This window comes from Fundulus heteroclitus, unplaced genomic scaffold (assembly GCF_011125445.2).
Source record: "Fundulus heteroclitus isolate FHET01 unplaced genomic scaffold, MU-UCD_Fhet_4.1 scaffold_181, whole genome shotgun sequence".
NCBI lineage: Eukaryota > Metazoa > Chordata > Actinopteri > Cyprinodontiformes > Fundulidae > Fundulus > Fundulus heteroclitus.
The window spans coordinates 269,253-295,059 of NW_023396593.1; the positions used below are offsets into that span (position 1 = coordinate 269,253).

The following is a 25,807-nucleotide window of genomic DNA, read 5'->3' on the forward strand; positions in this document are numbered from 1 at the left end:
TGGCGGCGAATGAGACAGATGGAAAGGTGGAGGGAAGAAAGGAGGTAGTGAGAAAATAAAAGGGAGGATGAGAGCTTTGGCCGAGGGAGACGTGAGTCAAGGCAGTTCATTGTGTGCAGACTTCATGCTGTAGGTGCAAGGACAATATCTCCTTCAGAACAGTAAACACACAGCAAAGCATGTCAGGTCAGTCCATAAAAGCTCTAATTATTTCATAACCACTTGCATTGATTTATGAACATTATTTACAGTATAATCATAATTCACTTTTAAACAAATGCATAAAAAGGCATCTCACTTGAATTAAAACAATGTCCATGGAAATGAAAGGGCGGGAAAAAAACGTCTGCCAGAAATCGTACGAATCTTTACAGAATAAATAGAAAAAAAAACACATTTCTTCTCTTTATTAACTGTTCAAGTCTTTAAAGTCATTCAGATGGGAAGACACAGTTATTGTTATTGTTTGTAGCAGATTGATTTAAAAACAGTAATAAAAAAAACAGGAGTACATGCCTTTACAGTACTTTTATACCAAATATCCACTGTATTCATGAGGCCAAAACATAACCCGAGAGTTGCAGGAGAACACAGTTTCATCATACTGATATATTGCTTCAACCCTTGTTCCATGTGAGCTATTCTGTTTCTATGACTGTGCTTTGAAAATAAATCAGTTGTTTTCAGCACAGAGAATAATATCCTGGGGATTTTTTTTTTGTCTTTTTATCCAGTAGGACACAGGCTTTCTCTCAAGTGACTGGAGGACACCAGCTGGTGGAAGGGTACAGAATACAGTGGATGGTTTTAAACCTGCAGAAGACAATAAAGAGTCATTAACTCCAGCAAATTTTTAAGTGTTACATCGTGTTAAGTGTTCCATATATATATATATATATATATATATATATATATATATATATATATATATATATATATATACATATACACATATATATATATATATATATATATATGGAACCATGGATGAATGGATGAATGGATAGATAGATAGATAGATAGATAGATAGATAGATAGATAGATAGATAGATAGATAGATAGATAGATAGATAGATAGATAGATAGATAGATAGATAGATAGATAGATAGATAGATAGATAGATAGATAGATAGATAGATAGATAGATAGATAGAAATGCTTTTGCAAAAGTATCCATGTCTCTTAGATATGCCTTTTTGGAAGAGTGGCAAGAAGAAAGCCATGTAGGGGGTCAGGGCAGGTATGTGGAAACAGGAGGAGCTCTGTCCCATTTACACCAAATCTGTTTAGCCTAGCCATAGGCCTTTTTCTACCTGGGTTATTGAGATGCATCAGGGTACTAACGTAAAACATTCCCTGTCCACACAGAGACCAGATTAGGTATTTTGTCGTGTAGGCTGTGTGTTAACACTGATCTGGCATTTAGGGAGTCCATAAACGATCATTCTTGAAACTAGGTCCCAGAATGTAAAAAAATTCAAAACGGCAGTTTTATTTTTCCATGGGTACATCCCAGCCGGGTCTCAAATGATAATGTGTAACTCACATGCACCTCGCTCGCAGAAAAAAAACACAAACATGGTGCCGTTTGCCGCCGCTTTCATCCTGAGGCAATAATTGGCTGTGTTACGGCTGTTAGTAGTGTCCTCGGATTGTTCTTTTCAAACGAGCCCGGTCTACCCTGCCAGCCCACGTTAAATGTCCCGTTGAGCATGCATAAATGTCTGTGTCTGCTGTGTTTACGTCACGAGTTGTTTGCGCATGCCTCGTGTTTGTTGCGTGTTTTTGTGGCAGTATCACTGCGCTGTTGCTGGGCCCGGCATACCTACTAAAACATTTTCAATGATGTTCAATGTATAAACGCAAAAAAAATTTTCTCAATCATTTAAGAATATTTACTAAGTTGTTCTTTATGTGGACGGGGCGTAAAATCTAACAACCTGTAATCTCACGTGTGGAAGTAAGGAAGAAAGTGTGCAATTCCTTACAAGGTAGTAATGTATAGACAATTAATAGTAATATTGGTAATTATTATAATCATTAATTACAATTATTATCGTATTATATTATTATCCTGAAAGATGTTGTGCAACAGTACTAATCTTTTTTTTACTAGAATCTTTTTCCTCTGCATGGCCATCTCTGCTCACCTATAGATTACACATTTATTTGTAATTAAGACTTTGACTTCTTGGATATTAAACATGTGAAACATTTTTAGTACAAGATGAATTAATTTGTTATGCACTGAGTCATGTGGAAGTAGTTTGCCGTTAATGGGATGTTAAGCTGCCTGCGACTTAATTAGTGCTAAATGCTGTTTTTTCTTCTTCTTTTTTTTACCACAAGGGACCCGGCAGTTGGCCAGTATATTTAATGTTTTACTTTTACTCATTGATATGCGTGAAAATGGGAGTATGCACCTTCTCTTTCAAAAATCAAATCATATAGACTTCAAGGAGGTGGAGGATTTATTTTTATTTATTTTTTACACATGCCAGATATCATGGAAAGTGTAAGCGTATTTTTGGCCACCGTACTTAATACAGGCGCCATAACGCTTAAGAACATGAAATTTTTAATATTCGTATACATAAGGCGTAGGAAGTTCAACAGTTCACAGAAGCAGCCTGAGTATTGCTCACACAATGCAAGTCTGCAGTGTGCTCCCACCAAGACATCGCACAGCTGTTGCCTCAGGCATCAGTAGAATTCAAAGACACTAAATACATTAATTTAGACAGTGGAGCATTGCTCATATCTTCTCATTTACAAATGAATGGAAGGAGCGACTAACCTGGAGGGGTCCTCCTCCTCAGAAAAGCTTCCCTTTACTTCAATGCTGTTCATCTTGTTCTCAAACATCCCATAGCTCAGTGTTACCTACAGTGAACACATGCAAATATGCATAAGAGTGAGAGAATGTGCAGCTGAATCAGTTTCTGTGTATTTAATGCACGTGCGTCTAATCATACCTGTTGTGGGAGGCTTCTTTGACTTATCAGAAGCAGGTTTTCTAAGTGGGAGTGGAATAACGAACAGTGGACCATGGAGATGCCCAGCATCTTCTCCACAATAAAGCCCACGGTGCAGTCGTCTGGGAGACGGATTTTGGCTGATGTCTGTTCAAAGTTTGAGCCGCTGAAAGACAATCATATTGACTTTGAGCTGTGTTCTTCTAGGTGAAAATGTTTCCCAAAGACTTTAAAAAGTGATAAACTTTTATTCTAGAGGGGCATTTTAGGGGAATTTGCATTTTGTGGTCCATTAACTATTCATTAATTTTAGTGCTGACCTTTTTCTAAAGAACTTTGTATGTTTGGACCCATTCCCCACCATGTAGCCCTGAGCAGCCATTAGTCTCAGCTCTTTGATTGCAGCTTGAATACAGCCTCGCAGAGAGCAGATATTTACCTTGGACTGCTGTTATATGCCTTTTAGGATTTAATACATCTTTTTGTTTGTTGTTTTCTTTTTTATATAAAAATTAAGCTGCAGATAAGCACAGCTAAAAATAACTGTTGCCTTCTTATTTCCTCAACTCTTCAGGACCGCATAAGAGTTTTCTACATATTTTTACATATTTGTTGTATGTATTGATATAACCCTGTTTGTTTTTTATGTATAATTATTAGATCTATTCCTCTGACAAAAAAGGAAGATGTTTTGGGGTGTTTTTTCTATTAAAAAAGTAATTGTCAAACTAGTTGTTCCAAAATGTTTGGATCAGGATGCCACTAGGGGTCCCAGATTATGACTTATTGGTCCCAAAGTAAATGACAGAATTAATAGTTCTAAAAGTACATCTGTGCTATAAGTATTAGAAGAGATAACAAAGGAAAATACTTACAACCTGATAAAAGCAATATATTAATGCCTAATTATGTTTGTTTTGTCAATTAATTCAGTTACTGGTGAAGGCTTGTAGACTCAAAATATAGTAGGGGTCCACGGTAACATAGTCAGAAAGAAGCTCATGTGTTTTGAATCGGTCTAAACCATTAAGAGACAGCAATTACTTATTAAGTGTGATAGATTTGTTGTGTTTCCAGCTGGCTGTAATACAAGTATCAGCCTGGGCAGGAATATTCCCTGCCTATGTTTACACTCATGGTGTTATTCATGACACTTTAGTACATCTATGCACACAGGCTATTACATTTATACATACCTCGCCCATGGAGACATCTTTTCTGCCAGCCTACGACTCAGACAGAAACCTGCGCCTCCTGTGGCAAACCAGAACTGCACTTTTGTCTAACAGACAACACACAGAGAGATGTAATAAATTAAAATACAAAGCAATTGAAAATATCCTGCAAACTTATCTTACATGGATTTAAAAGCAGGTTCTGAAGACATGCAAAAAGGAAGCTTAACCTTAGTTTAGCCAACACGGAAACCTATTACATATCATCTATGCACCTAGTGACCATTACATGTATGTTACCAACAAACAGGACCGTTATCTCATATATACCACATCTTAAAATGGAAAAATACAGGTGGAGTGAATATATGAAGCAAAACGTATGTATGTATGTATGTATGTATGTATGTATGTATGTATGTATGTATGTATGTATGTATGTATGTATGTATGTATGTATGTATGTATGTATGTATGTATGTATGTATGTATGTATGTAGAATATTAGTGTTTTAATAGTTATGTGCTAATTATGTGTGATTTTAATATCATACCTTATGCACTATAACAAAATGTGTGTGGCTGGCTGAAAGCGAACACTGCACATGACCCTGAACACACCATTCCTACCATAAAATCACTATGGTGGCAGCATCATGCTGTGTAAACACTTTTCTTGAGCAGGGACAGGGAAGCTGGCAAGACTTGGGAAGATGGGTAGAGCTAAACACAGGACAAGCCTTGAAGAAAACCTGTTAGAGGCTGCAAAAGGGTTTAGGACAACCCAGAATATACAGACAGAGCTACAATGGAATAGTTTTGATGTAAACACATTTAAGCTCAAATGACCTAGTCAAAGTACAGATCAAAATTTAATTGACAATCTGTAATATGACTTAGAAAAAGCTCTCCATCTAGCCCAACTGAGCTTGTTCTATTTAGTGGAAAATGGCACAAAGGATAGTCTCTCGAAGTGCAAATCTGTTAAAGACAGACTTGTAGCTATAAATGCAAGGAAAATGTTGTTCTTCAGAGCACTGACTCAGCTGTACATAAATGCCCATCAAACTGTAGATTTTATTTGATACAGGCATTTGAAATCCATGTTTTCTTTTTCTTCCAGTTCAAAGTTAGATGGGACTCTGTATCCATCTATAACAATGAATCCAAATAAAATACATGGAATTTCTGATTGTAACATGCCAAAATAGAAAGTCCAAGGAATATGAGTGCAACTGCAGGCAATGTATATTTTCAGAAATGCACTCCTTTTAATAATTACCTTTTATTATTTTCTTTTGTGACTAAAACCCGGACGACCGCTATGAGGACTGAGGACAACCACTTACATGAGTTGTGCACTATACCCCTGCACCACCACCGCTCCCACTATGAATTACTTGAAGTTACTTAAGTTTTTAATTGTTCACACCATTCCTTCACTAGCTCCTATTTTGATTTTGTTACATTTTTGTTAATTTCTTTATTTTCCTCTACTTTCTTTTTTCACACTCCTCCTTTCATTTCCCTGCTGCTTCTTAGTGGTTCCAGGAAATCGAAAACCCAACATACAGCAAGATGCAAAAAAGAGAGAGGGTAGGGATAGAGGGAGAGAAGCCTGACATTCGTTTTTTTATTTTCTCCTCCAGAGAATGAAAGCTAAAGAAGGAAGGAAGGCAAGAGAGAGAGCAGAAGAGTAACAGGAAGCAAAGACTAATAAAGATCTGTTTTCAATATAAATGGATGCAATCAGAGCAGAGAATATGACACCAATGAGATGAAAAGAGCAATTTCAAGATATGAACAAGAGATTGAAAATGCAGAGAGCTACGGAAATCATGATGCACTTAAAAGCAATATAGGCAATAATGCTGTTAGCTTGTGGACGAACTTGCACACACACAGAGAAATGAATAGATCTATGCTCATTACGATCACTACACCTAGCACCTGTTGTGTATTTAAAGAGACCTCATTGTTTGTGTGCAGGGCTGCTTGTGTGTGCATTCAAATAAGACACTAATCACTCAAAAATGCTCCCCAGATGAGCCGATGTCACAAACACACTTTTCATTCATCCCTTTTCACCCCTCCACACAGTAGCTGAGCTTAGGGGTTGTAAGTGGATGGTATAAAGGAAGGAGGCACATAAATCAGAAAGAGGGGAATAAGAGTGGATCGAGCAATCAGCTGCTGAAGAGAGAAAATAATGTGGGTATTGGGTAAAAACTGCAATTTTGACACTTATTGTTTTAACATTTTGACTATATATTCTTGGACATTTTTTAATTCCAGTTTGTTTGAATTTGTTTTTTGCTGTTGTATGTATGTTTAGAATGAGATGTGATTATTCATTCATTATTTATTTTTTTACTTTTAAAGGGAACAACAAAGAAATTGTATGGGGCTCGAAAGGGCATGCGGTGAGATACGTAAACAACACACCTTCACCTCACAAAGCTCCTCCTCCGCTCCGGGCAAATAAATTGAAGCATGGCATCCACTCTGCATTTATGTTGGAAATAATTAGTGGCTCATTGGTTAATTAATTTGCAGGGAATTTTCACAAAGGGTGTCCTTTTACTTTGTTTGCTACCCTTAGCTGGCTAGGCAAGTACTAGCAGCTTGCTAAAAGCTCAATCTAAAACAGCATAGCAAGCTTTGAGAAACACACATGTCCATTATTACTTTTGAAATTATTTCAGCTATAATAAAATATCACAATTAACTTCCAAGGAGTGAGGACAATGTATGAAGAAAGTTTAAATTAATCTCCTGTGTGTGGAGGAAATAGAGGGTCTCCTTATTTGCTACCTTCAGCTGGCTAGGCTAGCGCTAGCAGCCGGCTAAAAGCTCTCTGTGAAACAGCATAACATGCTTTGATTCAGTTACCAGTGTGATAATGCCCTGAACACACACAGTCTCACACACACACACGCACACACACACACACACACACACACACACACACACACACACACACACATTGGGATATGGCATTGAAACTGAGGTTTGGTCATCTCACTCCTGCTTCCAGAGTCCATTCGGCATCTATTTGTTAGTTCAGAGATCCGAGTTCCTTGGTTTTGATTCAAGATTGGAAAACTGAAAAATCTCAACCCATGATTCTTCTTCCCAAAGCGGTTGCGTGAACGAGTGTGACAGTTAATGACACAGCACTTTGCTCCATGTTTTTTTTTTTTTTTTTTCCTTTTTAAAGACAGCATTGTGGAAAAAGGCTGCGTAAACAAACAGAACCTAATTGCCAAATGCTAAGGTATCCCATAATGCAGTACAGTTGTTACGTCACCCTTTCAAGCCCTATATGCTTAAAGCAGCACCATATAACGTTTAGTCACTAGGGGCACCCGCCTTCCAGATTTAGTGCCCTTAAAGGCCACTGGCAACACTGCAGTGCCACCAAATTAAACAGTCTCCTTCCGTGTTTTGTAATGCGATAGCAGACCGCTTTGGACTAGCCGATTGAAAAATCATTGAGTTACTTGTAGACAAGGCCACATTCGCCTCTGTAGATTATACTCAGTCTTCCATTGAAATAGAGAGGGAGAGAACGAGGCAGAGCCAGGGGGAGAGGGAGAGGGAGGGGAGCCCTTGGAGCCATGGGAGAGGAAGACGAGGCAGACAACAGGCTCAATCATCAGATTATAAAAGGCTGCAGGAACTTCAACAGAGGAGAAGCGCTGACATGCAGGTTTGTGAACTATATATATATATACTGTATTTTGTAATAAAAACTGTGGCCATGAGAAACTTTAACTTGAGGAAGAGAAAAGTAGAAGCATGTATGGTTAGCTGTTGTGTTAAAGAGGAGCTCAGACTGCTGTAAAGTGGGGCTCTAGGTTTTTTAGGGTATTCAGCGACAGATCTGACCCTCTCATAGTGAGTTTTTGAGAAGGGCAGCCTGCACGGAGCAGCTATACATGCCAAGTTCTGTATACTGACCTGAAAAATAAGAAATAATAAATATATCTCAAATTAAGCTAACATTTGGGTCAAAACTTACACGATACTGCTTTAAGGTTAATAAAAACATTTTTATTTGTTTGATTATTTATACTTTATCATCTACCATCTTTGTAACTGAGCAACCTTTGTTTTTTTCTGTTTTGTTTCAGCACATTTTTTACCTGAACAAAATGAGCATTTACTTATTTAAATGAACAATATATTTCTAATCTTAGCTGCCTTTATCAGTTCCCGCTTTTACTACAACATTGCTAATGTAATCAAGTGTTTAGGACTGAAGTTCAGTAAATAAATTAAAAAAAAAGTCAAGAGCACAACCAATTAAATAATCACTGTGTAGGCATACCGTTTTATTTCCGTCCAGCAGTTCATGAGCAGTGATGGGTTTGTCCAGACTCGGCTTGCCCACATAGATGTCACCTTCCTGGGGGAAGGTTGAGAGCAAAGAGAAGAGACCCCCTGCGTTCACATAGTTATCGTCATCTACATGACAAAACCACCTGGAGAACAAGAGAGGGAAAGAGAAGAAAATAGCAGTTTGAATTTTGCACCCAGGCGCATTAAAGATTTAAGAAGTGCTTTTCCACGATGTTGGCTCATTCTTGCAGCACTTCCAAAAAAAATGACATGTAACAGTTAAAACAAGCAATGACTCAACAGTGAAACTTCATAATACATATTTTTTTGTTACTGTGCATTTATTGTTCAAACTAATAATGGCCAAATGATATTTTGTGAGCACTAAAGAACTCTGAATATATATGGCAGAGAGATTCTTAGGGGTTAAAAAATTGATGCTTCCTTATACTCAAAAAACTTTCTTTGAGTAATTTTCTGCCTCCTATTCATCATTAGGAAGAACAGAAGATACACGGTAAAGCTCTAATCTGAGTGCAGCCCCAATTATTCCTCTGTGAGTACTTCTAAACACAGAGCAGCATGAGAAGTGCTCAGTATACTTCAGTATTATATTAGCAAAAAGGAAACTCATAGTAAACCACATTAGAGGTAGTTTTTGCACAAAACATCTACATAATTTAATCTCAGTCGATTTTAAAGAAGAGGGATTGTAAATTCAAAAACCAAAAGCCTAGGCTTTAAGCCTCATAGTGATAACTTTAATCCAGTGTGGGACTATCCCCATATATCTATTGCTTAGCTTTTCTTAGGTTGGAGAGAAAAAACTGCACTGTTTACTTCAGAAATCAACACTAGTTCACTTGGTCAAATTTTTATCTGTGCCAGTCAGAGCTTTTCTTACACTCATCATGGACTTGAATGTTATATACATTTGGGGATTTTAATGATGTGTCGTTTTTTGTTTGTTTTTTTAGTGATTGTGATTTTGGAGTATTTCAATGATAATGCTGCAAAAATCTTCAATGATTTTTAAGAACAATAACTGGGTACACAACTTTCCACAAGCTAATGCAAACAGGGTCAAAATTATACATACAGGCTCAAACATGTAAATGAACCCCTGCACATTTTTGGTCTAATATCCCTTACCAATTTACACACATGCCATGCATTTTTTTTAACCATCAAGAACATTCTTGAACAGTTCTGGTTGCATATTGTGAGCTTTTGACTTATCAGAAATGGTGGCAGTTATTTAAATTGGTTGGCTTCCTAGCATGGATCTGGCTTTAAATTATAGTACGTACATTGTGTTTCAGCCATCTATGCAGTGAAGTTGGAAGGATTTGGAGTTTTTTTCTTGTTTTTTCCACCCACTTTGATGTACCAATTAACTGCTAGTTGATCGTTAAAACCAGCTGCTAGTCTAAGTAACAGTCCACTAGCAGTCAAGTAAACTTATAATGTGACGTTGTCACCATCACCATCACATGACAGTGACACTGGTGTCCCAGCATCTCCTAGTTGAAAAAAAAAAAACAAGTCTTTAAGCTTTTTGGCTATTCCTTGACAACCTGATCAGCTTTCTTTGTGATTGGAGTTAACAGTTTGGGAAAGGATGATTCCAAACACAAAACTGATTCTGGAATGAATAAAAGAGGCTAACAGTAATGCTCAACCTTGCTGAAAATGTATGGACGTTGTAAAAAGCTGGGTCCTTACTAGAAACTCCACCTAGGTGAATGAGCTCGACCAATTCAGCCAAGAAGAGTGATCAAATATCCAGCCAGAAATATGCCAGAAGCTAAAGGACACTCATTCAAATGTTGTTGTCAGTGTATGTCTGAAATTTCCATTAAAGTCATACAACCCAGTTCATGTTTACCCTGCTCTTTTTACCAAAAAAAAAAAGAAAAATATTTTGTGTTTTGTTGTCTTATATTCAAACACACCATTGAAAACTCAAAATAAGTATGACATTTAGCCGTTTACATGTGCACATGTGCACATGTACACGTCTAAACGGCACTGAATGTAGATTTAAAAAAATTTCTGAAGTAATTAACTTTGTGTCAAATAGCACACTTCTTCCTTTTACTCAAACACTAGCTTTCATCTTCTCTAATGACAATAGCAGCAGTAAAATTATGACTTTGGTTTCATTTCATCCAATTAAAAATATTGACAAATGTTATATTTCAGAAACATTTGAGTAGAATGTAACACCCTTTTAGAATGCTGCAGCACCGTTTCTTCTCCATGTTGTATCTTTAATAGAAAGCGGGGAGGCATGACAACAAAAAGTAGGAAAGCTTGTTTTAATTTAATGACACATAAATGTACAAGTGGAGGTTGTAACATTTGCCTGCCTTCAAGTGTTGTTAAATGAGTTTGGACACTTGCAAAAGCTCTGGAAGACCATAAAATATTTACAAAGCAGCTCTCACTATAAAAGCTATTTTTATTCTGGGTTTCCCTCTGTCATCCAAGTATTTTTTTTTTCCGGCATATTAAACTCACAAATCAAGCAGCTTGATATACTTCTCCCGTCCCGATAAGTGGACATAATGGCAGAGCAGCATTTCAAACCAAAAAGACGTCATCCACAAAACCAGAGTCCAAGTAACAAATCTGTTGGTTCCAAATTAAAACGGGGCCTTTTTTCCCCCTGCCATGCTAACGGCTGACAAGGGCCGCATTCCAAACCAAACAGCTTTAATCTCCACTTCTGCTGGACTTCACTGAAACCGGGTGATGTTTACCCAGTTTGTGTTGGAACCAAACTGGGAAAAACAAACTATAATTTTCTCTGCCATTGTTATAACGAGACAGTCGCCCGCGCCTTAGTCACACACCAAGCACAAGCTGTTGAATTTCAATGTATTTTCCACAAATAAAACATATTTCACATTTGCCGTATACTGCCGGGGAGCGTTTCTCAGTACGTGCGCTATCTAATGCAAATTTACGCTGGTTGCAAGAGCAAATACAGGAGTGTCGCTGAAGATTCAAATCCTGTAGCAGGGTTTTATTATTGTAATGGGAACTCTTCTGTGTGAAGAAAATGAAAAACAGAAGCATATAAACTTATAAACATAGAAATGCAGTATAAATTAAGACAGGATCGTATAGGAGCTTCATTTTGGGCTAGGAAAAAATCACAGCTACATGGGTTATCTATAGGGTGCCAAAAGCATTGAAGAATATTTTCCCCATTACAGATGTGTTTTTTTTTTTTCTTAAATAGGGGGGGAAAAAAACTATCCAATTTACGCTATGTGAAAATATAATCGCCCCACTTTCATAATAAATAAAAAAAATTTGGGTCACTTTCGTTCACAAAACCCAGGCATGATTACTGCCAGACCTTTAACATCATTAAATCACTAAAACAGGACCTTTATGATACCACGGAGAAAGTTATGATAGCTAAAAATAAACAGATCATTAATGTACAGAAATTCAGTTAAATTCATCATCATCTTTATTCTGATTGCAACATACATTCCAATAAAATTTGTCCTCTGCATTTAACCCAGCCCTCGGGGAGCAGTTGGCTGCCACTATGCAGCGACAGGGGAGCATGCTTGGCAAAGGGTTTTGTCCAGGGACCCAGGGTGGCAGTCTGTGGGAGTTGAACTTGGAACCTTGCAGCCTCTCCAGGATGCAATTGCCCTGCCCTCTAACCACTTGGCAACCACTCCCCCAGTATTCAAGAATAGATACCAACAATGTCATTCACATCTATTAGCATTGGACGGGTACAGAGCTATTTCACATCTAAACCCTAGTAAGAGGCATAATCCAACAATACATGCAACACTGACCGGTGAGAAGAACTGTAAGTGTGGCCGCCCCACCAAAACTACTCCCAGAGTGGACCAATGACTCATCCAGGTCACAAGAATCTAGAACAATATCTAAAGCTCTCCACGTCTCACTTGTCTCAGCTAAGGTCAGTGTTCATGAATTAAACAATGAGAAAAACACAAAATCATGCACGTGAGAGTTTGAAGGTGAAAACCGCTGCTGAACAAAAACCCAATGATTTGTATCACATTATCCAAAAAAAAAAACATCTTGAGGATGACTTTTAGGAAAAACGTTCAGTGAAGGAGATGGGATTTTTTTGGGGTTTTTTTAAGTTGTACATTAGGGATGTCCGGTCACAAGCATCTGATCCTGATTCTGATCAGTGTCAGAGGCCCTAATTAACCTAAACTCACAATGCCTGTTGGGGCAGCGATGCAATGCCAGCATTTGTCAATTTTAGAAAAATCACAGCCCAATTTTGCAAGGCTAGCGCGTCTTCAAAAAAGAGCACCTAAATTATTAATGTTCTTGTTTGGGTGTTTTTTTTTGGAGATTTTTCACGGCTCTAGTGGCTCGCTTTTTAACACAGTAGGCTGACAGGAAGGGGTGCGGGGTTGGAAGAGGGGGAGAGACATGCGGCAAAGGACCGCGGGTCGGAGTCGAACCCGGGTCGACGACTAAGGCCTCCGTACATGGGTCGAGCAAACATAGACATGAACTTACTGATTCTATTGACTTAAATTTGGTGTTTGAGTGCAATTGACTGTAGCAGCAAATTCCTAATCTTAATGACTGAGACAAATATTTATGGTCCATTTCTATTAAAATCGGTGACCTCCTGAAAATTTCTAAAAACCCATTTTGATTGTGTGCACATCTTTCTTCCTCTGTAATGTTTTGATTTTTCCATAGCTGATTACTGAAATATCTGTTCTTAATCCCATCTTTATAACCACAGCTTGACATGTGAAATGTGTTGCGTCTCACCTCTTGCCTGAGGCCATAAAACCGTCATACTCGGCAGACATCTTGCAGGATAGAGCCTGTTGACTGTGATCTGACTGGCACTCCGTTACCACCATGTTATAACCTGGACAAAAAAGCATAAGAGGCAGACTGAGAGAAGGAAGGGAGGAGGAAGACGCCGATTGGTGTTCCCTGGGAGTTACATAGGTTTGCACATATGAAAGACAGAACAATTTCCTGATGCTCTCTGTTTTTCTTTTTTCTTTTTTTTAACTCTGTTATTTAACAAACGAGATGAGATACGCAGAGAATGACGGAGGAATGAAAAATACTGTGAAAAATTGAAGGAATGAGGTGAAAGCATGAGAGAGAAAAGTACAGAAATAGAAACAGGGAAATGAACATGATGCAATTACTTAAACAGAGAACAAGAAAACAGATTAAGAAACAAGAAAATACGTGTTGGCACAAAGACATTATTCAAATGTGATTCTGAATTCAGTTTTCAGCTTTTTTATAAAACCTCTCCACATGATTTTTTGGGCCCCAGCGGCAGCGATGTGCCTCCATTTACTCGCAGTCAGCCACTGATTTAGGGTGATGAGGTCTGGCCTGACACTTTGTGTTTAAATTGACCATCCATTAGCTGTCATATCAGCTGGCGAAATAGACTAGAAATGAGAAGCTGGCTGGAGATGAGGAGCCGGTTTGGAGCATTACAGTGGATGTCAAGCGGTAAATCTGCCTCTGCATCATCGCAAGCAGCAAATGTGCAAGAGTGGATCGCAAGATTGTAGGTTTTAGGGGCACATCGTGTACATGCAGGTGAATGTCCTTCGAATTCGGCCTGGCGTGCCTTTTTTGCACCTGTTGTGCTGAAAAAAGTAAATGTCCCGTCATTCTGTTGTCTTGAGAATGATTTGTGCTGAAAAGATTAATTGAAATGAGACAAGACAGCGTGCAGCAGGTATGTTAGTTGTGTCCAAGAGCATATAGATATACAGTGCATATACAACGGCTTACAAAAATATTCATGCCTCTTGAGCTGTCGCTTGAAAACCCAAACAATTACAACCAGAAACTTTTAGGTATTTTATTGGGATTTTGTGTCTTTAGAATTTACCTAATTAGTGTATAATCAGAGAAGCTGCTAGGGGCCATGGTAGCTTAGGAGCCGCAGAGATGCAAAGCTCAGGTTTGGGAATCGATCAACAGGACTATTAAGGGCACGTCATAAAAATATGCCCCTGTGCCACTGCTGAGGGGAAGCTATGAGAAGTCCTTTATTAGGTGTGCTAAACGTGGTCAGATGAGATTAAAATTGTATTTTCTGGCCCATAGGCAAATGTCAGATTGCTATGTGTGGTTAAAAGGAAAAAATTAACTTCCCCCTGAACATGCCATCCACACTGTCTAACATGGTGGTGGCAGCATCATGCTGTGGAGGTGCTTTCCTTTAGCAGGTACTATGAAGTGGGTTGTCGTAAACTGGAAGATGGATGGAGCTAAATACAGGGTTGAAGAAAATCTTTTGGAGGCAACGAAACTCTTGAGCCTGGGGGCCAGGACAAGGGTTCACCTTCTGTTAAGTACAATGACTACAAACATGAACGCCGAGCTACAATGCTTCGATCAAAGCCTATTTCAATTCCATTTTATTTATATAGCAGCAATTCACAACACATGTCATCTCAAGGCACTTTACAGTCAAATCATCCAGATTATTTGTGTGTTAAAATGTTCATAGACAGATGTAATTTCAGTTGAGAATCTGCAGCAAGACTTGAAAATCCCTGTTCAGAGAGTCTTTTCCCATTTTTATTTCCAAAAATTTTTCCTTCCATGTTGAGAATAATGCATTTTCCTGTGTTGGTCTGGATGTAAAAATTACTAAATCTGTCATTGAGGTGACAAACACGAAATAAGGGGAATGTACTCTTTTGGAAGGCACTGTAGATGTTTATCAAAGCGTGTTTCTTAGAACTGCAGTGATATTATCTACTTACCTTTTGAACGTATTGCTTCATCCTCTTTGTCTGTGAAAATGAACGTCTGTGCAAAAAGAATGAGGAAAAAAAAGCATTTAAACAAACAACTTTGCATAGTCTGTATTTTCAGCAAACTCTTATTCCATTGAGGGAACAAGTATTCAAACTATTATAGTGAGAGAAACGAGACACTTTCACTAAGACAATTCGGTGAAATGTTGATATTGCCCAACAACGGCTTGAACAATGAATAGCATGACAACACATGAGCAGAAACACGCACGGTGGGAAGAGGCTCTAAGGAGCATTACGAGGCTGAATCATATTTGCCAGATAATAGACCCTTAAATCACATATGAGATTCTTCCTTCTTTCCCTTATTTCCCCCCCAACCAGGCAGCCGGTTACAAAAATAAAACAGTAGTGCAATACTGGCATCTAGTGGGGAGACGTTTCCCTCAAAAGAAGGACATTTTAATTAAATGGATTTAATTATCAAAAGTATTAATGATAAATATAATAGTCTTTTTGATTAATTTTTAGGACAAACGTTAGCAGTTGTTGTACATTGCAACGTAACCTGCTTATAGGCCCCTCAAAAAGCAGAAGTAAATAAGACATCCAACTCAGGGTGAAAAAGTAGCTCTGTTGCGTACTGACAGAGAGGATAAGCACATTTCTCAGTAAAAAAGGTGCAGAGGTGAGAACCTGACACTTTAGAAAATATATGTTAGAGCATATTAATTTATTATACATCTAGTAACAGTTTACACTGTGCCTGTGTACGTTAAGAAGTAATTTTGTTTGTTGTTCATTATGTGTTTAAAAACACATTGGTTTCCTTTTGTGTATTTTTGTATAAAAAAGTTGCACTGACTATATTTATAACAGGAAAAACGTTTAAAAATGTAGATAAATAATAAAACAGCGCAAAACATGAAGATGGATATGTAATATAGGTCCAAAAGCTGCTTAGAGAAACCCCCTAAAATCTTGATTTAACAGATACCCTAAATATTCATACAAATATTGTAGGGTTCTGCTTTTTTTTCTTCATTGTTCAAAACTGATCCCGCATGAAAGGAAGGGCTGAATCTTTAAGGTCTGCAGGTCCCAGGAACAGATGAGGTTTGCTCCAGGGGTTCGAGGAAATGACTCCATTTGCAGAGTTCATCAGGCTGAACCATTCGGGGCGTAGGTCTGTCTCTGCCAGTGAGGCAATAAATAACCTCTGAATGAGACGAATCACCTGTTAGATAAGATAGAAACAAACAGTAACTAATGTTTTATTCAAAGGGGCTTAATTAATGTTTTGGCTCGAATGGAAGAACCTTGAAAATTGCATTCCAGATATGTTGAAGAAGACTTTCTCTAATGTTCAAGAATCTCAATTAAAGATTTAGGATAAAGTTAGAGTAAAATTATTATTATTATTATTATCATTATTATTATACGGGGCACACTGTTGCCTTGCAGCAAGAAGGTCCCCGGTTCAAATCCCAGCCTGGGTTTTTTCTGCATTTGAGAAAAGGCATAGAGTGGGTTCTCCCCAGGTACTCTGGCTTTCTCCCACAGTCCAAAAACTGACCTGATGGACCAGTGGGTTACTCTATATTGCCCTTAGGAGCGTAAGTGTGCATGGTTGTGTGTCCTGTGTGTCTCTGCGTTTCGCCCAATGAACATTGAAGATAGGCAAATGTTTAAATTGAGCCCAGACTCCTTAAAAGTATTAAAGCTGTCTTTTAATTTAGCTTTAAAATTTTGCCTCTCTAGGTTTAGTATTTCCCCACACTGTGCCTATGACAATAGTAAGGGGGGAGCCCATTACTATTGAATGGGCGACTGACGCATAACTTTTTCCATTTTTGCGTCATTGCTCCAACAAGCCATGACGGCCTTGTAGAAAGCCACATCGTCCACATGAAAATAAAAATAAAAAACTGAGTACCATGGTTCACTGATGGACAGCACACTTATAACAATAACGGGCTATATTTTGTCTTTTGAATATTTCTGTGTTAAGCTCACTGATTAAATGTCAGAAACCAGTTTCCAATTAAATCCAGAGCAGCTGGAAACACACTACCTGCAGAACAAATAGAAAGACAATTTGTTCTGTGGAAAAAAACAAGCAAAATGTTTTTAAACGTGACAGAAAGTTAATAATATATGTATGCGTTGTGATTGTGCCAACCTTTAGTTGCTTGACTAAATAGTACCATGACATCGGAGCAGTACTTCATACGTCTATGGATGTGTGTGTTAGTCACAATTTCTTGCCGCATTCAGTATAAGTAACAAACTCTTATACTAATAAGAGACAATGGTGTCGACGACATTATCTGTAAAAAGTGAAAGCAACTTTAATTTAATGCTCTCCCTTTCTCCAAGCAATGTCGGTCTATTTGTAGATTATGTCTTTTATCCTATTGATATAATTTTATTAAGAATGTGACTCTTTTCTGCCTCAGTTATTGTCCCAAAGGCTCCTGTTCAAACCTGATTTCGTCCGTCCTTGTCAATCCTTGGTCAGCTAAGATGAACAAGGAACAGGTCTAAGAAACAAATTTCCATCTTGACCAACACAGATATAGTCTTTCCTACCATTATTAGATTCTATTGAGAGAAAAAAAATAAGTTTTCATTAGAGTTCTTCAAAAATCCAGCACAAACTATTACTCGGAAGAAAATTTACAACGATTTTCAACAACGACACAGCAACCACCAAAGCTCAAACACGTGCAAGACTGCCTACACTGAAGCAACCTTAACATCAACAAGGACTATGACGACGCTGAGCTCAATAGAAGTTCCTCCACCGAAGTCAGTACCTTGAAGCTTGACTAAAATTTGCAGCTGGCCTTGTGGACAAGTCATGTGCTTTTTGCGGAAAGGCTGAGCCATTTGGCATCAACAATCACATGAGGTAATTTGAAGAAGTCTAAGTGAGGGTTTCAAACCAATGAAAACAGTAGCAGCTGTCGAGCACGGTGGTAGTAGCACCATGCTGCAGTGCTGTCTCACTGGATAGAATATGAAATTGGAGATCTACATCCCCCAATTCTTTCACTTCACCCTGAATGAACGACCACCGTTGGACCTTGGAGACAACAGGTTGTTTCAGCGAGATAATGATCTCAAAAAGCACGTTGAAACTGACTTAAAAATGGATCGATAAAGCTTACAAACACGAGGCTTCCTGAATGGCTCCCTACATCAGCTTATAAGCATATTGATAAAATAGAAATCATATTGATCGATATTGATAATTATCAACAAATTCAAAACATATAGTTTAAGTGCAGCTCTGGCCATTTTATGCTGTTGCTTAGCAACCTATTTTTAGATACAGAACACACAAACACTGAATTCAAACTAAACCCTTTATCAACCAACTTTTTACCAAAACTGCAATAATTTTAAAAATGAAAAAGAATGCATGCTCTCTGAACTCTTTAAAGGAGGCGGAGCATTCCTGTGTCTGGGTTTGTGATTGGTTGGGAAGATGTAATATTAACCTACATGACAGGCCAGAATGCAAAAGGAAAGAAAACTGTTCTATTGAACTTTTTATTGACCCTTTTTTTCTATCAACAATATATGTTGATAGCAAATGAATATATATTGATCGATATATGTAGCAAATTAATATATATCGATCAATATATATTGTTATCGAATTATCGTCCAGCCCTACATCAGCTCATTCAAAAATTGTGTATAATGCTTTGTAGCCGAGGCCAAACATTCTAGTGTGGAAAACTTTTATTAAGTTATGTTAAAGTCCTTTCTTAAAAGCCCAATATCAATGCGACATCAACGTGCAACATGCCCTATGTAAAAAAAAAAAAGAAAAGAAAAAAAAAAGTGGGTTGCCACATTGACCTGATGACCTGTTGAGCCATCGTTCTGTTGTTGCAGCCCTGATTTGGAAGTTCTCGTGACTTGTCCTTGATACATCTTATGGGCAGAAGTTTATACTTGTGTTGTGTGGTGTCTGACATCTGTTCTATAGAAATACCCGCAGTGGGAGCTTTGGAAGGCTTTTTTTCCCGTATAATTAATTAAATCCTTCCAAAACTGCTCCTTCTGCTTGTTCAGGTTATATTTTTCAGGCATTAAAATGTGTTTTGATGATCTGAAACATTTAGGTGTGACAAAAAAAAAACAAACAAAGCAAAAACAGAACAAATCTGTAAGGGGGTTTATGCTTTTTCTCAGTACTGTACGTATATCTGTGCTGGGAGTAGCTGCCAAACCAATTTGTACTTACTTTTCACCCAGCTCATGAGCTTTTGAAGGGGTGTTTAAGTATTATGAAGTTCATTCTGTTCTGCAATCTACATCTCTACTTCCTGTTCTGTGACCAGCTTCCGTTTCAGTATTGTTAACGCAGTCGCTACACGGCGGCTGCTTCCCCTCAGCCGAGACAACCTGCCTGCGAAGCTTCCTGTAACTTTCTGCACACTTTACTTGTGCAGTGAAGCATCGTGCGTGTGTTCCAGTGATTACATGTGGCCTGGTTTGAAAACGTAACCGATTTTACGAAGCTGTAGCTGTACGGGGTAAAGATGAAGCAAGGATTTTTCTTTTTTCAGTGTATTGCTGTTTTTATTAAAAAGAGGAAGTTAACATCTCTAAAGGTCTTCTTCTTTCACTCGTGATTATGGCATTGTCTCATTTTACAAATCAACAACAACAAAATGTTTTTTTTAAAAAAACATAAATTAACGTAGCAACTCCATCAAAGCACCAGCAATGATTTATAATTTCTTAGAAATGTAACTATATCTTAATAAATCAGCCCTGTTTTGAGTCTGGATATAAATACTGGAATATTTTGAACCAAGTTGGACGAATCAATGAAAAAGTTGTCAAAATGCTGCACCTTAAAAAGACCAGAACTGAAGTATTGGATATTGTTTAATAAAGTGCTGTAACTGCTAAATAAACTCTGATAATATTTGCCTCAGTACCGCACCGGGGGACCAACTTTAGTTCTTTAAATTGACCAAATATAAACATTTTAGCTGCCAAACTCTGGTTGAGTTAACACAATGACCCTCTGACATCCACACGGCAAGTAGCCAGATCATAAGGTGCCAAATGAAAACACTGAACATGAGATGTTTGGTAAAGAATCATTCCTATTAGCAAATTATTGTAATTATTGGCTAGCAGGAGTCGCAAGGAAATGGTATAACTTCCACTAGCAATTGAACATGGCACAGTCTTATCACACGATATGGAATGGGAGTTGACAAGGTAACGATAATAAGCCACATAATTTAATTTATTGGCATGAACATTGAAAGTGACATCTCCATTGCAGTCAAATGTAACAAGAGTGCAAAATTAATCCAAGATCAAGAAAAGTGGCATGACATATTCCTGCTTCTTTTAAGAACGTAAAAAATGTAGAAGTCAAATATCATCTGGAAATAAATATTTAACAAATAAATCAAAGAATCAACCCTTGCTCTGTCACTGTCAGCAGGCTCTCCCTTTCAGTGCACCAACCTGGTCTCTGCCCTGACTCATGGCCTTTTCCCTGGGCTACCTTTTACAATACAGATTCCAATACTTTAGAGTGTGAATGAGAGTTATTCTGAAATATCTGTGAAAACCTTGTCCTGATAACCGCTTGGCCTCCCCTTGCAGGTAGATATATTTTACTGACACCCAGCATCATTGTCCACTGCTGCTGGCTTCTGCTCTTCCTGCTTCTTCTCCTTCTATTGTGTCAATAAAGCTTTCTTTTAAATATGTGAAATGCCACAGCGAGTACAAGCTCTACACAGGAATTAAAAAAGGTTGTGTTTATTCTCGCCACGAACTAACAAGCAAGGGATGTAACACAGGTAACACTAGTATTCTTTTCTTTTCAACTAGCTTAATACGATAAAGTGGTATGTGTCACCAGATCATCACTTAGCTAACATTATCTGCATCATGCATGCAACAGCGTTGCCCAACTCACATGGTTTATTTGGGAAAATATATTTAAAGTTTCCTGCTTTTTGCTGACTCTGGCTGGTTTTATGACACACGTGTGCGCGCCCACAGAGTTCACTAGAGGTGCGGTTAAAGACGACTCGGAAAAACTTGCTACAACATGTAAATAACGGATTAAATGGTCGTGCCGGGTGAAAAAGTGGGGGGACGAAGGGCACAGATTCAGGGGGGGGGGTATGTCCCTCCCGTACCCCCCATCCGTTACGCCCATGTGAGAGGATAATGTTTCTCCAAAGCAACAGTCAATAAACTGCGACAACTTTCCTGGGTTGAGATTACAGTTATGCAATGACATTTATTATTTCGCACAGTGTTTATTTCATTATTTTTTACACATCTTTACCAGGAGCGAGAAATGCTGAGGGTAGGCTACTGCACAGCAAACTTGCCATTCAAGTCATTATTAGACATGGCCGGTGCATTTAAAGTCACAAAACCTCGGATATGGTGTAACTGCTCTCAGTGCCTCTTTGATCTCTGAGTGCTAAGAACAGAAAACGTACAGCATAAAGTAAATTGACATTCTTACGTGAAGTTTGTTGATTAGAAAGGCTCAGAGTTATATTTAAAGTGACGTTGTTGTCATTTTCTTAACAATCAAGTCTCCTAAATGCTTGTGCTTTACACTGAAGAGAAGCTGCATGGCTGATTGGGGGGAAACTGAAGTGATACAGATACTTACATGCGCTTTGGTCCTTGAGATCCAAGTGTCCAAAAGAAGCGCAAGACGCGTCTTGTGGAACCTCCCGGTGGTTTTTACAGCTATGTAAATATCATCTAGTCTCAGATTGGACTGGGTGGCATGGGCATCCTTAGCCACCGACTGCCCTCCGTTGTTTTCATTCGGTTTGGATTCTCTTTCGCTGCTGCTGCTGCTGCTGCTCCTGTCGTAAACCGAGCTCTTTGCGTCTTTTTCCGCGGAGGAAACCTGTTGGATGGAGCCGTAGAGCGCACTGAGCGGCGGGCGGTGACCAACGCTCAATTTGGGAAAGCTGCTGGCGCGTAATTGAAAATCCACAAAGACAATGATGAAGAATGTGAAAATCAGGACGGGCACACTCCGACGTATCCATCTTTTACGCATGGTGCACAATTAAAAAGACAAAGTCTTCAGACGCATCAGAGGTTATGTATACGTTTATCTCATTATCAGCAAAATGTTTTTTTTTTATCTTTTATCAAAAGATCAGTTCAGACTCGTTTTGTAGCGGTTCCTCCATCAGCGTTTCGTCTTCCTCCTTTACCGTCATAGTTCCTTTTAAGTTCACAACTCTCCTAGTGGTCTCATGACTGCCAGAGCGATTTCATTATCCTGATCATTTGTTTCTGGATTTTAGCCTGCTATAAATACAAAGACTCATACGAATCCAGTAAATTAATTAATTAATTAATTAAAAGCCCCTACCATGAATTCATCTGACTTCAGAGTCAGAGGTCTGCTCATAAGACCGCCTGTCACTATAGCGTAACGTTAGGTGGAAGCACCTCAGAGGGCATTTCCTTCCTGTGTTTTCAAAATAAACCCTTACTTAAAACTTCCGATTTTGGAGGGCTAAGAATTGCCTAAATTATTATGTTTTTTGGTCAGTTTAACACCAATTCCTGGACTTCATTTCAGAATTTTTCATCTTGTAAGAGATTGTCCAAATCCAGGCAATAATTGACAGTGTCATATAAAAGTATTCATAATTCTTGAACTTTTTTCACATTTTGCAACTTTACAACTGCAAATTTTAATATATATTCTTTATTATTTTTCTGGTAAACCAAAACAAAGAAGTGCATAATTGTGAAGTGAAAAGAAAACAATGCATGCTTTTAGAAAGTATTTTGCAAAGAAGACATTGCCTAATGAATGAACCCACATTCCATTTAATTTCACTATGACTGCCGCTGTTCTGGTTGTTAACAGAGTAATCAGCATCAGGAAGGCCAAGGAAGACAGCAGACAGGTCAGGGATATAGTTGTGGGGTAGTCGAAAGCAGGGTCAGGTCAGTAAACAATATCCCAAGCTTTGAACAAGCTTTCAACATCTTCCAGGGCGCAGTTCAATCCATCATCCAAAAATGAAAAAAAAAACCTTGGCACGACTACAAGCCTAACAAGACATGGCTGTCCGCCTAAACTGAAAGGCTGAGCAAGGAGAGCATTAATCAAAGAGACATCTCAACCCTTGAGAAGCTGCAGAGATCTACAGCTGAGGTGGGGAAATGTATTGATAAGGGCCATGAAATCCATGCATTAAATTCAATTCAGAAATACACTATTTATGCCAAATGCAAATTAAATCTTGTTATAATTTATATCATACAGGTTTCCTCGGTGTCGTTGTAAATGTTAATGGCTGTGGGAAGGGTAGCACCTTTCTTGATCTCCTCCTCCTCTTTTATAATCAGTTTAAATTTAAAAGTACACAAGTGAACGATTACTGCATTTTTGCACCATTATTATCTTGCGCTGCCAACATTGGACTTTTGAAATGAATGCATTTTTGCACCACTATTTTTGCACTATAAACATGGTGGAACATTCTTCTGCACACGTTTTTGAAAACAGTTTTTCTCATGCACTGTACATTCTTATCACTGCTGCGCTTTATATTGTAATGCTATTTCATTTCAATTGCAATCTCATTACAGTCATAAGCTGCATGCAACAAATTTTCGTTTTGTATGCACGCTGTACATACAAAATGACAATAAAGTTTGTCTACGTCTGAGTCAGGATTACAGCAAAACTGAAAAATCCTCTCACTGAAAACACTCTGTTGTTTTATGAAAGTTTCACGAAAAAGATTTTTAGGGTTGTCCATAATTTTCTTTGTTTTATGAAGAATACTCCTTTGCACGATCATCTACAGAACTTTCAGAACCATATCCAGAACAGCACCAGCCTTCTTTATCAGCCTATGAATAAGCTTGTTTTGAAAGAGGGGGAAAAATGATTGCCAGTCCTAGGAAGTCCTTTTTGTGGTTTGCCACAGACAGGGTGTTGTGGTGAGACCCATATTTTGAAAACCATTTAAAAACCCTGTTGGGTTCAGACCACAATTATGATGTTATAGTCCATGACATAAATTACTAATGAAACACATTTCAGTTTGATGTTGGTAGCATGTCAAAAAAGTGAAAAATGTGAAGGAATAGAAAATATTTTGTGATTAAGCTGTTTTAAATTAAAAATGCAAAAAGTAAAGACAAAATAAAAAATAAAAACAGTGTTGAATTAACAAAAACCTGAAATCCGACCATATCACTGTGAAGGTGATTATAGAGAGGGGGGGGGAAGTCCTCCTGTATTCAGAACTGCATTCACAAAAAATAATCTTTTTCCCAGGGTGGAAAAGTTTGATTTCATTATGAAAAGTATGTGCCTAAAATCATGACATGACTGAAACATCATTAGTTCAACTTTGTAGTCCAACTGTTTTTAATAATAGCTTTTTGTTTCTATTTTCCCATGTTTTATTTTGTTTCTACATTTTACTCCAACTTGCTTTTATTCTGTTTTATTTTCCTATGTTTTAATCATGTAAAGCACTTTGCATTGTCTTTGTACTGAAATGTGCTATACAAATAAATTTGCCTCGCCTTGCCTAAGCAGCTTGCATTTGTAAAAGGAAAGAAACAGTTGACTATATTTCCCTCTAAACTGGTGGAAGTCAATGTTCCATCAACTGTATACTGTTCCCAGTGCTGCTGTCTCCAGAGACTGCCGCCAAAACGTGAAAGAGCTTGATACAATTAATTCACCTCAGACCCTCATCGCCACCTTTGTTTATTTGTCCTTTCTCAGCGTTCTCGCCTTACACCAATCCCTCCATCCCTGGCTCCTTTCTTCATCTCCTCCTCCTCTAACTAGCTGCCTTTCCTCCTCTACAGCTCTCCCCGAATAAGCAAGTGCAACCCCTCCCTTCCTCGCCCCTCTCAGTCCCGCAGGTATACCAGAGAAGCCCGGGGAACACCCTGGGCCACGAAAGACCCAGCATCACCTTACGGCCTAGCTGAAAAGTCCTCTTTCTGAAGCAGCCTGCACAACACTGCCTCACTTTGAACAAAGGGGCCAGTGGAGTCGAGGGACCAGACCCCCTTTCAAGGCTTTGTCTTCGTGCCTGATTTAAGCTCAAGTTCAGACAGAGACTAGGACCGAGAGCAAGATGTGGGATTGGAGATACGCACGGAGGAAGTCTTAAGATCAAGGGATAGAAACTGAGAAACATTGCAACTGGAAAATAGGTCTAAAAAGTTTGTCTGAAGATCATTTCAGCCACAAAATTAGAGCTGATTACCTGCTGCTGGAACAACAGTCCTCGTATTTACATGACTGGACATTACCACCCAACTAATATGCCCTTATGAGTAGCCTAAATCAAACAGAACTGACAAACACATACATACAAAACACAAACTCTCAAGCTAGTTTCAGTTTCTCTTCTCTGTGCCTTTTAGAATGATGACAAAAAGCTAAACTAAACTAAAAAGAAGCTAAACTAAACCAGCAGCAATCTTTTAATGAGACAAACTAC

At 38.3% G+C, this 25,807-nt stretch overlaps 1 protein-coding gene across 1 annotated transcript; it reads right to left on the minus strand.

Annotated features, from left to right (window-relative positions):
* Nucleotides 1-182: 182 nt before the first annotated feature.
* On the minus strand, nt 183-22,767 carry mfng (MFNG O-fucosylpeptide 3-beta-N-acetylglucosaminyltransferase). Its single transcript, XM_012878217.3, has 8 exons — nt 21,964-22,767; nt 15,285-15,330; nt 13,300-13,402; nt 8,486-8,639; nt 4,174-4,259; nt 2,978-3,143; nt 2,800-2,885; nt 183-813 (listed from the first exon to the last, which is right to left on the minus strand). The coding sequence occupies exons 1-8, from the start codon at nt 22,363-22,365 to the stop codon at nt 753-755; spliced, it is 1,104 nt and encodes a 367-aa protein (XP_012733671.3). The 5' UTR covers nt 22,366-22,767; the 3' UTR covers nt 183-752.
* Between the last annotated feature and the right edge of the window lie 3,040 nt (nt 22,768-25,807).